At 36.1% G+C, this 16455-nt stretch overlaps 1 protein-coding gene across 1 annotated transcript; it reads left to right on the forward strand.

Moving 5' to 3' along the window:
* The first annotated feature begins 1173 nt into the window (after positions 1-1173).
* Positions 1174-2106, forward strand: Olfr905 (olfactory receptor 905). Its single transcript, NM_146804.2, has one exon. It carries the CDS (start codon positions 1174-1176, stop codon positions 2104-2106), a length of 933 nt encoding a protein of 310 aa, NP_667015.2.
* Positions 2107-16455: the final 14349 nt, after the last annotated feature.

Raw genomic sequence — 16455 nt, forward strand, 5'->3', positions numbered from 1 at the left:
AGATGTGACTTTCTAAATTCCATTCTTATTGTCTTCCTTTAACCTTAAAGTCCAGAGATCTAAAATATAAGTCACTATTTTCCATATTATGCAGATTCAAGTAAAAGGTATTTAAAATTCTGCTCAAAATGGGACATGGAAACTGCTCAGAGATATTGGGAATGTTAGGGAAGGCAGAATTTTGACATAATTATCTCTACTTGGCTAGAACATTATTAGTCTATATTCATAGATTTTTTCTATGATGTGAGAGTAACTGAACTATTATTGAATTTTTAAGAACAATGTACTTATTTTATTTTATCAAAGTTTAACCTGTTTTAGAGGTCAACAAATGTTACTAAGGTATATATTGCTAATCTCATCAATGAGTTGAAGTTTCATGACAAGAAAAAAACTGAATATGATTCTATATTGGTTCAGCTCCTTCCTTTTTCTTTCAATTTCAGAAAACATGTTTTCATATGGGATGGGATTGATATTGTACAAAATTATTTGTCTTGTTAATAATTAGGAAAAGGAAGTATAAGAGCCAGAGAGTGGATTAATACAAGGAAAATGAATCTTTTGGACACATAATGGAAGTTGCACATACAAACTTTGAATAATTGTAAAATCATACATAAGATTTGTGCAAGCCCTATACAGGCCAAATCCTTGCATAGGAAGGGGAGTTGGGTTTCTTTTCTTAGCAGTTATAGGCTGTAGGGAGAAGGAGAGTCAGTTTTCTCTTTGAGTGTAGTTCCTGGTGAGTTAACCATCTCTAGAGAAAGGCCACACTTCCTCTAATAATAAAAATATATTAGAAGCACAAATTATCCTGATGAAGAATAAAAATAATATAAAATTGAGTACATAGAGAATGAAAGCTAGAACTCGGAAAAGATGAGAGACTTCCAACCAAAATTATTAAAAAAGAAGTATGTAATTGTGTGTGTGTGTGTGTGTGTGTGTGTTGAGAGAGAGAGAAATAGAGAGAGAGAGAGAGAGAGAGAGAGAGAGAGAGAGAGAGAGATAAAGATAAAGAATTTAAACACAAGGCAATGATTGTATTAAAGGGATTAGTTCTAAGGGTGATGCTCTATGTTGTATGAAAGACGGTTGGGGGAATGCTCGTATTTCCTTCTAACATGTTTTCTCTTGGCCTGGGTTCACAGATTCCTTTAAAGAAGAATGGGTTTTGAAAATGGCTCTTCAGTGACTGAATTCATTCTGGTGGGATTAACCAAGGAGTCCGATCTCCAGTGCCCCCTCTTCATCCTGTTTCTAATGATGTATGTGGTCACTGTGCTGGGAAATCAGGGTTTGATTAGCTTAATTGGACTGAACTCTCATCTCCACACTCCAATGTACTTTTTCCTCTTTAACTTGTCCTTTGTTGACCTCTGGTACTCTTCTGTTTTCACACCCAAAATGCTGGAGAGCTTTATATCAGAGAAGAATACTATTTCCTACAGAGGATGCATGGCACAGCTTTTCTTTTTCTGTTTTTTCTCCATCTCTGAGTGTTACATTTTGACCTCAATGGCCTATGATCGCTATGTGGCCATTTGTAACCCACTCTTGTATAATATTGTCATGTCTCCTAAACAATGTTTGATCCTTATGTTTAGTTCATACATGATGGCATTTTCTGGTGCCATGGCTCACACGGGATGCATGCTGAGACTGACCTTCTGTGATGCTAACACCATCAATCACTACTTCTGTGACATCCTCCCTTTGCTTCAGCTCTCCTGCACCAGCACCTATGTCAATGAACTGGAGGTATTTGTTGTTGTGGGCATCAACATCATTGTGCCCACTATCACCATCTTTATCTCTTATGGTTTTATCATCGCAAGTATTTTTCGTATCAGCTCCAAGGAGGACAGGTCCAAAGCCTTCAGCACCTGCAGCTCCCACATAATTGCAGTTTCTCTGTTCTTTGGATCAGGTGCATTTATGTATCTCAAACCATCTTCTGCTGAGTCAATGAATGAAGGCAAAATCTCCTCTATCTTTTATACCAATACAGTTCCTCTGCTGAATCCCTTAATCTACAGCTTGAGGAACAAAGATGTTAAAGATGCCTTGATAAAGACCCTGAGTAAGAGAAAGCGTTAAAATGAACGAGTGTCCTTCCTCATGTAGTTACTGGACTTGGAAAGTTAATAAACAATTACTACTATTATAGTAGTTTTTTAACAATATTAAATCTTGGACTTATATTTCAGAAATAACAACTACTTACCCGTCTGAAACCAATATTAGCCACCTTCATTTTTCTTAAGAATTCATTTATACATATATTTATATACCTTAGATATATAGTATGTGTATACATTTGAATTATTGTTTAATGTTTTCTCTTGTTCATCTTTTTAAGTTAAAGAATTTTTTATGTGTATGTGTGTGTGCTTGTATAAGCTTATTGAATCATGGGCATACAGAAACCCACAGAGGCCAGAAGAGGGCATTAGAAACACAGGACTAGAGTTAATGATGATTGTGAGTTTCTGTGTGATTTCCCTGAAAGAGACCCAGGTTTCCTGCAAGAGCAATGAATTTTGAACAATTGGATCATGTCTTTTGATCCAATAAAACAATTTTCCTTGTTGAGATAAAAATGTATCTAATTAGTAATATAAATGGTATCTTGTAGCTTTTGCATTTTGTAATACTTGATCCTCATATGTGCCTCTTTTTAACTGCATTATATAATCACTTGGTGTTCTGTTCCTTTGCTGGACACAACTTTAGATTGCCTGGGGTGCTGCAGACCCTCTGGACCCCTTTGTCTGCATGGAACGGGTCTCTAGTCGCGGGTGGACAAAGCGTAGGATGAATGACAAACAGACGCACACAGGAGAGGTCTTGTGGAATCTGAATGTAATGTCAAATCGAGCATCAGACTTTTTATGCAGAAGACAATAAGGAAGTTGGGTGATATACCAGCAAGGTACAAAGAGGTTACTGGATTCTTATATAAAACAGAGGAATGCAAACACAGAAGGTCTAATGGGAACCACCTGGGATAGAATTCATTGTTAACAACTGGGATCAAAAAGGGCTCCACCTAAGATTAGCTTAATCTTAGAAGCCAGGGTCAAGGGCTTCGTGCCCTTGCCATAGTTCCTATTTTAGTCTATTGTATAGTCCACCTTCCCTTAGGCCATTGTAAATACGTGTAACTCAGCTATAGTCTTAGAAGCCAGGTGTGAGATCTTTACTCTCTTAGGGCAAGGGCTTTCACAACCAAGTCATGGTTCTAACTAGGGAGTTCCGTTCTAGCTAACCATCTCATGCATAATGCAATACTCTAAAACCACAGCCTGATCTACTTCCTAAACCATTGTAAATTCCTGTATATGGGAGCGACTTGGCTTTTATTGATAGTGTAATACCAGAGGCTATTCTGAATGTCACTGTCTAGCTCAAGGACGTTCTAGGACTGTTGGAACACTGGCGGAAGGCTTTAGCTAGGTCAGAATTCAATCTTAAAAGGCACTTATAATAAAGAGAGCACGTGGATCCATCCACTAGACTGACTCGGGAATGGAAAATTTAGAGAGCACGCCAGACTCCAGGAGCGAGTTTCCGTGAAACTCTTTTGCCTCGAGAGTAGCTTTCAAGCCTCTCGGCTTGTCAAGCTGACTCAACCAGAACGTGTGGCACTGGGGCTTGACTAGAGTTTCTTTTATGGGTTTCACTGCATTGATTATGTATCTCATTATAGCACATGACCAGTTTACTATGAACTCTGTTTATATATATTTGTTAATCTGAATAAAGTACAGATAAAATATAATACTAGCTTTATAAGTCAATTAGCTTTTGTACATTTGCAGAGAGAACTCCTGAGGATATTATTAAAGAAATCAAAGTGGCAAAAAGAATGTTGCATTGCATTCCCCCAAACATACACACATAAAAATTGAGTAAGAAAATGGAGGAAAAATATTAAAAATCATTTTATGAGAGAAAAGACATAGATAGTGAAGGCAGATGTTCACTGAAACCTCTGGGTTATCATCAGACCCATGTTTTCTTAGGTGATCTAGATGGAATTACACAATTATTAGGTCTGCAGGGTAAAAGTATTGTCTTAAACTTCATTAAAGGGTTTTATACTTTTACAGTTATTGGGAAAATAGACATTTATTTTGAATGCACCTTGTTAAAGTCTACAGACATTTAGAGACGGACATATTCATTTGTGATATTATTAATCTTATCTATTATCTATTGACTACTATCAGCTGCATCATCTATCAACAAAAATGAAAAAATTAAATAGAATTTTTAAAACTTAAACATCATTTTGTCTTAAACCTTTGAAATTTAAAAGACTAACACACTGAGTGGAGATAATTTTTCTTGACTCAAGCAGGTATACTGAAGCAGTGAATTTCTATGTAGTTAAAATAGGCATTTTAAGGCTGTGGACGTTCACATTAGATGTTACTCTTTTATTCTTGATTATGTAATATATTCTTGATGTGCTTATCTACCACCAAAACTGACAGAAAATGTAACAGAGCTAGAACTATAAAAACCATTAACCTTATGCCTATCATTTTTTCAATTTCTCTACATTGAACTCTGAAGTCTGACAACACTTTTAATTATATTCTTGAGGGTATTTATCTATGCATGTGTTTTTAAAAGACTATTTTTTCTTAAGCACACGAGAATCTAATTTGCCAGTAAAAACTTGAAGAAATATTGGAGGATTTCATTCCTATCTGTAAAATGAAAACAAGATTAAGAGAGACTGATGGATGGTGCCTAATTCTACTTAAAATCTCAGACCAGCATCTGCAGAAGGCAGCTCTCCTTGTCATTTATAGTAAGACCATTCAGACTTGATCAATTAAAGTTTCCTTAATATGAATAGGAAACTTTAAGTAGCTTCTGAGTGTCATAAGATTAAAAATATGAAGCTTTCACCGGGTGGTGGTGGTGCACGCCTTTAAAACCAGCACTTGGGAGGCAGAGGCAAGCAGATTTCAGAGTTTGAGGACATCCTGATCTACAAAGTGAGTTGCAGGACAGCCAAGGCTATACAAAGAAACCCAGTCTCGAAAAAAGCAAAAAAAAAAAAAAAAAAAAAAAAAAAAAAAAAAAAATCTGAAGCTCTCATATTAAATTTGAACAGCATTTTAAGGAAGTATTGTTTTTCAAATTCTTATTGTATATAATCATTGTCTATAATATTGTGTTTCATAAGAACACGTTCATCCAAGAACATGTATGCAACGCTCTGTACTTTTGTGTCTTACCTTCTCTACCACTCCTGTTAGAAATCCTTTCTATTCCCTTGAAAATAAGCAGACTTATACCTAGATACCTATATGTAACCAAGGATTCATAAATCAGAAAATTATATCAAATTTGCTTTTCTAAGAATGTTGTACTTTGCTTGGTATGATTACTTGCAGTTATATCTCTTTTCCCACAAATTATATAACTTTGTTTTTTCTTATGCCTGAAACACTATCCTCTGTATAAATATACCACACTTTCTTTGGCTATTTTACACATTCTTGTTACACTTAATACAGCTTTGTTGTTTGTTTTGTTTTGTTTTGTTTTGTTTTTGAGATAATCATGAATGGGTATGTTTTCTTCATTTATTTGACAGCATGTAAGTATTAGAAAAATTTCTGATCTTTGGGCTACTTTTTCATGCTGTTAATTTATCAATTTATCAGTCCTAAGCATTTACTATTTTTTCTATCAAATCTAAGAATACTCTAGAGAATTTTTTATCATTCTCTTTTGCATGGATTTGTATCATCTTCAACAATAAGAACACTAAATTAATGTTTTTTGCATTTTATCCCATTTTAATTTTGTTTTATCTCATTGTCTTAGATAAGCCTTCATGTAACTTACTTAATAAGAATGAGAAAATCTTAACCCTGTTTATTCTTGCAACATTTCCATATTCACAGTCCTACCTATAACAGAACAGGCAGCGTACCAACTATTTCTGGCCTACTGCTGACACAAATCTTGCACAGGACCAACCTTCTAGACTATATTTTTACCTAAGTCATAAGACAAAACAGGAAGTCACATGTCTACTTCACAATTCAAAAAATAAATATATGGAAATTTGTCTTTTCTCAGTTATACTAGTACCACATAAATTATCTCCAATGAAAACTACATGAATGTGTTCAAAGGCAGAAAATTTTACAGAACAACCTTGTACAGTACTTTATCAAAAAATTTAAAGTAATTAAAGATGAACTTTATAATAAGAATAAGAGCAAACACTTCTGTAATGAAAATAGAATGGGAAAATTCAATGGAATAATTAACCAAACCAATAGGACATTGTAATCCTAAGCATCTGTGTACCAAACTCAAGTTCACGTAGTTTTATAAAAAGTGTATTATTAGACTGAAAGACATAGATTACCTCTGACTCAGCAGTAGTCTTTCTCCAATAGATAGACCATCTAAAATAGAAAGGTCATCTTTATTAAACAATCAAACAGAGACACATTAGGATTAAATGGCATTATGTAGCAAATGGACCTTGCAGATACCTACAGTGTAGTCTTCTGAAACAACAAAGAATATATATTTTTCTCAGCTGACCATGCAAGTTTTTCCTAAATCAACTACACTTTTGACAAAACCAAATTGAAACAAATTCAGGAATACTATATTAACCCCATTTGTCATACATTATCAAAATGTAATAAAACAAAATCATTCATGGATGAATTTCTAGTATACTAAATATAGTAGTTAGGATTTTTATTGATCTGATGAAAAACTTTGACCAAAAACTGAGTTACGGAATTAAGAGATCATTTGGATTATACTTTTACATTTCTGTTCATCATCAAAGGGAAACAGAAGAGGAAATTAGCATGCATGCAAAAATCCTCAATAAAAAGGGGGGATGGATCCGGGCAGGAGGTGGAGAGGAAGAGCTGGGAGGTTAGGAGGGAGGGTAAAGAACAGTCATGACATAAAATAACTAACTAACTAACTAAATTAATTAATTAATTAATTAATTAAGAGAACTTGCAAACTAAGCACATGCATATCAAGCAAAAACACAGAAAATAGCAAAACAGCTTATCAACAAAAATACATAACAATCAAATTGTTTTTGTTCTTTGAACATATAAGGATAATTTAAATACGTAAGTCAATAAATATAATAAATCATCTTAAAATGCATCCATCATTTCAGAAACAGCCTCTGTCAAAGCACATGATAAATATACTAGAGAGAGTAGGATTAGAGGGAACATACATCAACATAAATTATTTATTTGACAAATCTTCAGTCACCATTATCCAAAATAGAGAAAAATTAGAGCACTCTCAGTAAAATCAGAAGTATGTCAGGCATATCCACTATTTCTCCTCTTTTTCTGTACAGCACTTGAAGTACTAGCTATAGCAATAAGATCTGAGAAGAAAATTAAAGGGACACAAATAGAAAGAAAGAAAGAAAGAAAGAAAGAAAGAAAGAGATAGAGAGAGAGAGAGGGGGGGGAGGGAGGGAGGGAGGGAGGGAGGGAGGGAGAGAGAGAGAGAGAGAGAGAGAGAGAGAGAAAGAAAGAAAGAAAGAAAGAAAGAAAGAAAGAAAGAAAGAAAGAAAAGGAAGGACAGAAGGAAGGAAGGAAGGAAGGAAGGAAGGAAGGAAGGAAGGAAGAAAAAAGAGTTATTTTTATCCCTAATTACAGAAAATACAATATTTATACAATTCTTTTGTATGTAGAATTCCAACAATTCTTATGGAAAACCTATAGAAATGATCAAAATAATTTACCAAAGTGGCAGTATATAAAATCAAGCTATAAATTCAGTAGTCTTTTGTACACAAATAGCAAACTTTGTGAGAAAAAGACTATTATCTCACTCACAAAAGCCAACCATTTCAAAGTAAGAAAGTAGAGTGTGGTTGGGAAATGAAGCATGTATATAAAACCTTGACAACTCTCTCCAGGGATCTTGTCTGTCAAAGTTCTACCTCCAAAAGTATTTACAGCCTTCCTAAACAGCAGTAGCAAATGGTCAGTCATTTGTTCAAATGCTCAGGTTTATAACTTTAAATATTCAAATGTTCAAACATATTACTTCATGCATTTCATATAGCTCAAATCTTTCTTCATTTAATTTTGTGAGATGACATTTCTATTCATGAAAATAGAGTATTAAAATCATCTGTTACTTTTTAGAAGTTAGCCTGTCTTTATGTCTAGAAATACTTAACAGAATAGAGTGCATATGTGTGTGTGTGTTTAAATTAAAATGTTATCTTGATAGGTTGTTCTCATATTCACTATTATGACTAGAAAAGGGGAAGTGGGGGCGAGAGGGGAACCTGATCTGGTACTGGGTGAGGGAAAAGGCCTGAAGCCCTGAGGGCCAGCAGAAAGAATGGAAACAGGCAACCTCAGGAAATAGGAAGTTGGTGGGGAGGTTCCCCAAAATGCACCAAAGACCTGGGAGGTGAGAGACTGCCAGGACTCAAGAGGAGGGACCTTAGATGAAAGGCCTAAAAGTAGGGAGAGGGAACTTATAGAGCTTACCTCCAGAAGGAAGACAGGACATCAAGTGAGAAGTGGAGTTGCCAACCCACAGTCACACCTCTGACCCATAACCGTTCCTGTCTGAAAGAATTACAGGGATGGAAATGGAGAAGAACTTGAGGAAAAGAAGGTCCAGCGAAAGGCTCAAGTGGGATCTAGCTTAAGGTGAGGTCCCAACGCCTGACACTATTACTGAGACTATGGAGCGCTCACAAAAAGGGACCTATCATGACTGCCCTCCAAAAGACCCAGCAAGCAACTGAAAGAGTCAGATGCAGATATTTGTACCCTACCAATGGACAGAAGCAGCTGACCCCTGTTGTTATATTAAGAAAGACTGAAAGAAGCTAAGGAAAAGGGTGACCCTTTAGGAGGACCAGCAGTCTTAACTAATTTGGACCACAGAGATCTTTCAAACACTGGACCACCAAACAGACTGTACACATGAGCTGATATGAGCCCCCCCCCAACACATATACAGTAGAGGATGGGTCTGTGTTCATTCAGAGATGATGCAGGGTTCTCAAGAGACTGGAGGCCCCAGGGAATTTAGAGGTCAGGTGGAGTGTGTGTGTGTGTGTGTGTGTGTGTGTGTGTGTGTTGGGGGGTACATCCACATGGAGACAGGGTGGGCTGGGGAGGAGGTGTGGGACATATAGCAGTCAGAGGTAGGATGGTGGACGGCAGAATGAAATATGGAATTTGAAAAATGAATAAAAAATAAAAAAAATTAAAAAAGAAAAGTGCTTTTTTTCGAGGAAACTAAGATTGGTCTTTGATCATTCATATTGCTAGTCAATGTATTATGATTAGAAAATTCAAACCATTAGTAAAATATGTTTACTGACTCCTGTCATTTTATTTAATTCATATTTTTGGTATTTTTTTCTCTTTCTCATGTATTGAACTAATGTTCTAATTTGGTCTGTTGTTTCCGATATCCTTCTGGATGTGTTCTTTTTCATGAGTTAAAATGATTCTTTCATACTCCATAGACTTAGTGACCATATATTCCTTTAGCCTGTTTTTTATCACAGAAAGTTTTTCTTTGTCCTTAATTATAACAAATTATTTTTCTGGGTAGTTTAATCTGGATTGGAATTTCTCTTTAAATCTTGAAGCACACTACTCCAATACTCCCGGATGAGGAGTAGAGACTACACTTATCTGTGAGTATCAGAATCTATACCATCAAAATATTGACAATACAACCTTTCAAATGTGAGCAGATCAAAGATGACTACAAAGAATGTGACAGAATAGATTGGCAAAAGCTCATGAGAAAAAGCTCTACAAAAAGAACTACAGGCATTAAACCGGGAAAAGGGATATGTGCTCCTGTCCACAGAAGAGCACCATAATTGGTTGTTCAATGCCAAATGATTAGCCCTGAAAACATACATAAAAGTAATATCATATGTACTCAACAATGACATTTAGTTATTGACACATGCCATGCACATATTAATAGCACTTTCTTTTTTTTTTTTTTTTTTTAGAATTGAGATGCACTGATTCATTCATAAAGATTCAGATGGAGAAAAGGGAGGAGAGACTCATGACAAGGAAAATAAAGAGATGAGTCAGAAAATATAGTAGGTCTTGGGCCAGTCACACATCATGTGACTCATTCATAAAATGCAACTACTCTGGTAGAAGAGTCTTCTCAGAGTGAAATAAGAATATAAATTATTTTCTAAACCTACATGTTTTAGATCCAACACCTCTAAAAGTTACAGGGCTTCACCAACAAAATGCCAAAGCGGATGGAGAAAAGCCCATGAGGACTCACCCTTATCAAAAATCTATTACTCCAGGCAAGCTGGGAACAAGAGCTGCAGGCAAGAGCATACTAACTTGTTTTCCGGTTCTAAACCATCAACCCTGAAAATAAATACCAGTAATAGTGGACTCAACATGTTCCATTTAGCATATATGTGTTTGTGTGTGTATAATGATTAATGAAAAAGAGACAAAAAGTTTGAAGGCAAGATGGGAGGAGTATAGGAGAGGTTATGGAAGGAAGAAAAGGAAGGAAATAACTTTGTAATTAAATTGCCATCTCAAAAATAAATATCAGCAACAAAATTATTTCCAGGTTCCTAAATATACTTTTGAGAAATCTTTGAGTATCCCAAGGGTTCGTCTTTCAGTGTTGTTTGGTGTAGTTCCCTAATAGATTTCAATGTACTATTTTTCTGTATCTTTCTTATTTTAACTGTAATATGATGAAAGATTTCCTTCCTGCCTTTGTTGTTTAGAGCTCTAAATGTGTTTTGTAGCTTGGTGTACTTTACTTGATTTAGATTAGGGAAATTTTCTGTTGTAAGTGTTTTATTTTGTTTTAATTTTCCTTTCTACACATATCACAAAATTCTTCATTTTTCATGTTGAACATTCATAGATTTTTAAAAATAGTGTCTCCCAATTTATGTTCTTACATTTTTTAAAAATTTGTTTATTGTTTTGTTTTGTTGTTTTTCTTATTCACTTTATATCCTGCTCATTGTCCCCCTTCCTGTCATACCCTCCCACAATCATTCCCCCCATCTTAACTGCCCTCCTCCTCTGAGCAGGTGCCTCACACCACATATCCCCCTCACTCTGGCACTTCAAGTCTCTGCAAGGCTAAAGCTTCCTCTCATGCTGAGTCCAGACAAGGCACCCAGGTAGTAGAATATATTCTACTTATAGGCAACAGCTTTTGGGATAGCCCCTGTTCCAGTTGTTAAGGACCTACATAAAGACTAAGATGCATATCCGCTACATATGTGCTAGGAGACCTCAGTCCAGCCTGTGTTGTATGTTCTGTGGTTGGTGGTTCAGATTCTGAGTCCCCCAGTGGTCCAGGTTAGTTGATATTGTCGGTCTCCCTGTGGGGTTCCTACTTCCTTTGGGCCCCAATTCTTCTATCTATTCTTCTATAAGAATCCCCACTTCCATCTGCTGTTTGGCCATGGGTGTCTGTATCTGTTTGAGTCAGCTACTGGGTGGAGTCTCTAAGCGGAGAACATACTCTCGTCTGCAAGCATAACAGAGTGTCATTAATAGTGTTAGGAACTGGTGCTTGCTCATGGGATGAATGTCAAGTTGGCTCAGTTATTGTTTGGCCATTCCCTCAGTCTTTGCTCCTTACCCCATGCCTATATTACTTGTAGTCAGGATAAATTTTGGACTGAAAGTTTGTGAGTGGTTTGGTGTCCCGATCACTCTAAAGGGATTCCCATCTGGCTACAAGAGGTGACATCTTCAGATTCCATATCCCCAATGGAATGAATCATAGTTAAAGTCATCCCCATTGATTCTTGGCTGCCCCCTTATCCCAGGACTCTATCTTGTCCTGGAGATGCCCCCCATCACCCACTTCAGTTAAAGAGTTCCATTTATTTTCATGCCCATCTAGCCATTTCTCCTGCCCTTCCCCACACCTTATCCTGAACCCTCCATTTCCCTCCCTATGTCCAATTCCTATGTACTAATCTGATTTATTTCGTTCTTAACTAAAGTCATTCATTCTGTAACTTCTTTTCAGGTCTTCATTTTCTCTGCTCTCATTGACCTTTTTATCTTATATTTTTCATTTATAGTTCTCTGAGTTTGGCTTTTTTCCAGTATTAGGAAAGACTGAATTATGTGAAAAAATAGTGATATGCTGTTTTATTATTTTTTATTTATTCCTCTCTTATATAATACATCTGCACCGTCCACTTCTCCCAGTTCTCCCACATACACACCTGCCCTGTCCCTCAGATCCACTCCATTTTCATTTCCCTTCAGGAAAGAGCAGATATCCCAGGGACATCAAGAGAACAGGGTATAACAATATACAATAAGTTTAGACACAAAGCTTCACTCATATCAGGATTAGTCAAGGCAACCCAGTTGGCGTTAAAGGGTTCCAAGAGCAGGAAATAGAGAGACATTCCCACTGGCAGAATGCATGTAAGCTCCATTATTCCCACTTCAGTCTATGAGTGAGACCATATGAGTCTGGTTTAATTTATTTCATGGATTGTGCTCTCCTGGTGACCTTGACCTCTCTGGCTCCTACTATTCCCCCCACCTTCTGCCACCTCATGCCTTCCACAGGATTCCGTGAGCTCCAGGTGAGAAACCTGGTGGATATCTCCAATTTAGGCTCTTCCTCCTTATGTTTGTAGGTCTCTGCATCTGCTCCTGTTAGCTGCAGGAGAAAGCCTCTTTGATGACAATTCGGCTAGGCATTGATCTATGAGGATGGCAGAATACCACTAGAAGTCACTTTATTCATTTTTTAAAAAAAAGGTTTACACAACGTAAATTGTTCTAACTCTGTACCTTTTCTAAGTTATTGTTGTACTCAAAGATTTACATCAGCAATCTCACACACATCTCCAGGAATAATAATGTAAAAAACAAAAACAAAAACAAAACAAATAAAGCCCCAAAACAACAAAAAATTCCTTCCTCTTTCTACTGGCAGAATTTTATTTTGGATAGCTTTACAGTGCCCTGTAAATTATCCCTCCTGTGAAACAGAACACAAAGCCCTTAAGCAGTCTTTCCATTATTGCACCAGTGGGGACATCTTGACTTGCAGGTTGGCATTGCTGTATGTAGGCAACGATATCACTAATATCTTTTTATATCTATCTTTCTGCATAATGATTTCCCACACAATGAATGAACTCCCAGGAGAGAAAGAAAGAGAGAGAGACCCTTCTTCCTTTCAAGAATGAGTTTTCTGTCCTGCAACCAAAGTGTATTCTTCAAAAATAGGGTTTTTTGTATCTGGTTTGGGTGAGTAACCAAAAGCAATAGCAGTACATTGTGTTGTTTTAGGTATTTTCCATGTGCCACCATGTTATCATCAATTTACTTACAGTACTTTATTTAGTTGTCATAGCAACCTGATGAAATATGTGCTTTTAGTTACAATTGCAACTGTATAAATTGTAAACACAAAGCAAAGAAAGTTTAGCTAACAAAATTAATTAGACTGAATTCTTAGAAGGATGCTTATGTTACAATTCCTAAATACTATAAAAGTAAAAACTTTGGATTTTTGCGACAGGGTTTCTCTGTGTGACAAATAGCCTTGGTTGTCCTGGAACTCACTCTGTGGACCAGACTGGTCTCAAACTCAGAAATCTGCCTGCCTCAAGTAAAAACTTTGGAAGGGGGAAATCTTATAAAATGAAGTATTCCATTAGAGTTTATTGAACTCCAATTACTGAAAATTTTCAGACAAAGGAAATAGGAACTACTGAATGAGAGCATATAGGACATTTCTATTCAAGTTGTGTGACTTGGCCCAGCTATATCTAATGAGAACAGCAAAAATCAGAAAGCTGACGCAATTTCTGGACAAAGAGTCAGCAAAGTTGAGCCCTGTGACCCAGTTGCTCTCCTGTTGTCATTTACTTTGAGTCTTGGTATCAACATATTGTATAGTGGTTTGCGCATGTGAGGTGGTTGTTTAATATTGTACAACTTGGGGATATTGGATCAGTGGGAAATTTCTTATGAACAGTTTCTGCCTTCTTCCAGGAGTACAGACTCCTAATCTTCCCCAGGAACATCCTGACCATATTACCTCATGTTCTTAGGGAGTTATCCTTATCTGGACCTATTTGAAAGTCTTCCTTGTGCCCTGGAAGCTGTGATTCAAATAAACATGTCAGAGATCTCCATATGAGTCTCTGACTTAAGACACTCTTGGAACATCTGCTCCTCCTCTACTTACTCAGGAATAAGATAATCAGAATAAAATAAACTTTTAAAAATAAATAAGATTCATTGGGCTAGAGGAGTTGGCAGCAGATCAGATTAAAAGTGTCTTCCAACTATATGGTTACGTGATCATATGGCATAGAAGATTGGGGGCTACATATGGGACACCCCTACAGGAAAAGATACAGCAACAAAATAAGACTGCCAGGAGTGACCACTGTCCTATACAACAGCTTAAACTGATGGACAAAGAACAGTGTGGATAAATTTTAAAGAATGAAGTATTAAGACATCCTCTTCATAGAAAAGTTAACTTGTTCAGGGCCACTGCAGTATTGAATGACCAAAGAACAAAATAATACCAAGATTAAAAATATAAATAAATTCTACAAAGATATAAACATTGCAAATTTTGGCAAAATTTGAATAATAGCTGCAGCAGCTTTGACCTGAAAATTTTTCTTGGGCCTAATGGCAATTAACACTGTGACCATTAAAAGTTGATACTACACTGCTTGGAACATGGCAATTTATGTAGGCTGGCTTGGAAATTTTCTTTCTATCTAGCACCCTTGAAACAATAAGAGCAACAAGCCTGTCAGTTATGCTTTCTCAAACTATGCCTCTAGATTCTTAAAAGTTAGGGTATGGGGTTGATGAGGAAAACTGATAGTAACAGATAACTGTGTTCTGTCGCAGTTTATCAGTGATGACTAAACTTATGATCAAGAGGAAATTCAAACACATGTCCAGAGATAAAAATGATGTGATCTATGGTTTGAAACGACATGAATCTTTCTCTGCCTATTTCATTCTGGACAAATAAAAAATCTCCTCGCCTGCCAGTCAGGCTGGAAAAAAGTGCCTCTGACCACTATGCCTGACTCACTTCTTTGTCCATGCCTTATCTCCTCTGAAGGATCTGGCCTATGGTGGGGCTGTCCCATGGCAGGGAAGGAATGAGATAATGAAACATATTTCCCCTCAGATATGGATACAATGCAGAGATAGGATCTTGTTTTGGAGCTTGTCTTGGGAGTTGTACAAGCCCAAGGGTGATTGAAAAACTTTGGTAAAAATTTAAGTCCCTTAGGAATTAAAGCTATATCTTGGTTCACGGTGTGTAAACAAAACCCTCCTACTCCCTTCATACATCATGGGTCTATTCTCACGGGAAGGGAACAAACAAGATTTCACTGATTTTAAAGCCCAGTATGTTGTATTAATATTGTTATACTCACACCGAAACTTTTCTGTTTTGTGAAGTTGCAAATAGACCAACATGAGAACCCTTTCTCTGTTATGAAAATGTAGTGAAATCATAATCAGAAAATGTACTTTACAATTCATAAATATTTCTAAGATACTTTACAAATTAAGTTTTAATAACAATAACAAAAGCCCCAGGAAATAAAATCCTGAAAATTTCATTTCAAACAAGAATAAGGAAACATCAATATATTCTGACTCAACAAGGGTGAGTTTGTGAAATCTGTATATACCTTAATGTCTTTTATTTTTAATAATGGAAGTTCAGGGATATAAGACTGGTACATTTCTTTCCCATTTATTAAACATTGAGATGTAAGTATAGCTGACATAAATTTGATCAGGATAGAAATTACATTTATTTTAAAACTACAGCATGAATAACTTTCTTCAAGTACAGAACTTTTAGGATTCTGTATCAGATATTAGTTAGTAAGCTTGCCTATAGTCAGTTGTATATGAAAACCTTGCCTATAGTTGTATATGAAAAAAAAAAAGATTCCTTTTCTAGCCCTGTCTAATCTGAATAGAGGTCAGCACCATTTGTTAAAGTTTCTATTGCTATTTTTCTTCCTAGAAAGCTAGTAAATCAAGTAAAGGAATAAGTAATGATGTGAAAGTTGTTTCTGTACACGTTCAACTTGGCTGTACCTTGGTTTGTGAGCAGTCACGTTTTCATGAAATGAGCCAGCCTTCAATTCAGTAGTTTAAGTAACTGAGGACATATTTAGTTTAGAATAACTGTAATAATGGAGACTCTATTCCACTCATGGTCATGATAATGGCAAATTCTACAGTTTGAGATTAAGGTAGACTTGAAATTTTAATATATATATAGGTCATATATGTGAATAGCTTAATTATCTTGTAATGAATGTAACACATTGTCACATTGTCCTTTTCCTACAGATTCCAATAGAAAAGA

The sequence above is a fragment of the Mus musculus genome, chromosome 9 (genome assembly GCF_000001635.26).
Source record: "Mus musculus strain C57BL/6J chromosome 9, GRCm38.p6 C57BL/6J".
In the NCBI taxonomy this organism is placed as follows: Eukaryota; Metazoa; Chordata; class Mammalia; order Rodentia; family Muridae; genus Mus; species Mus musculus.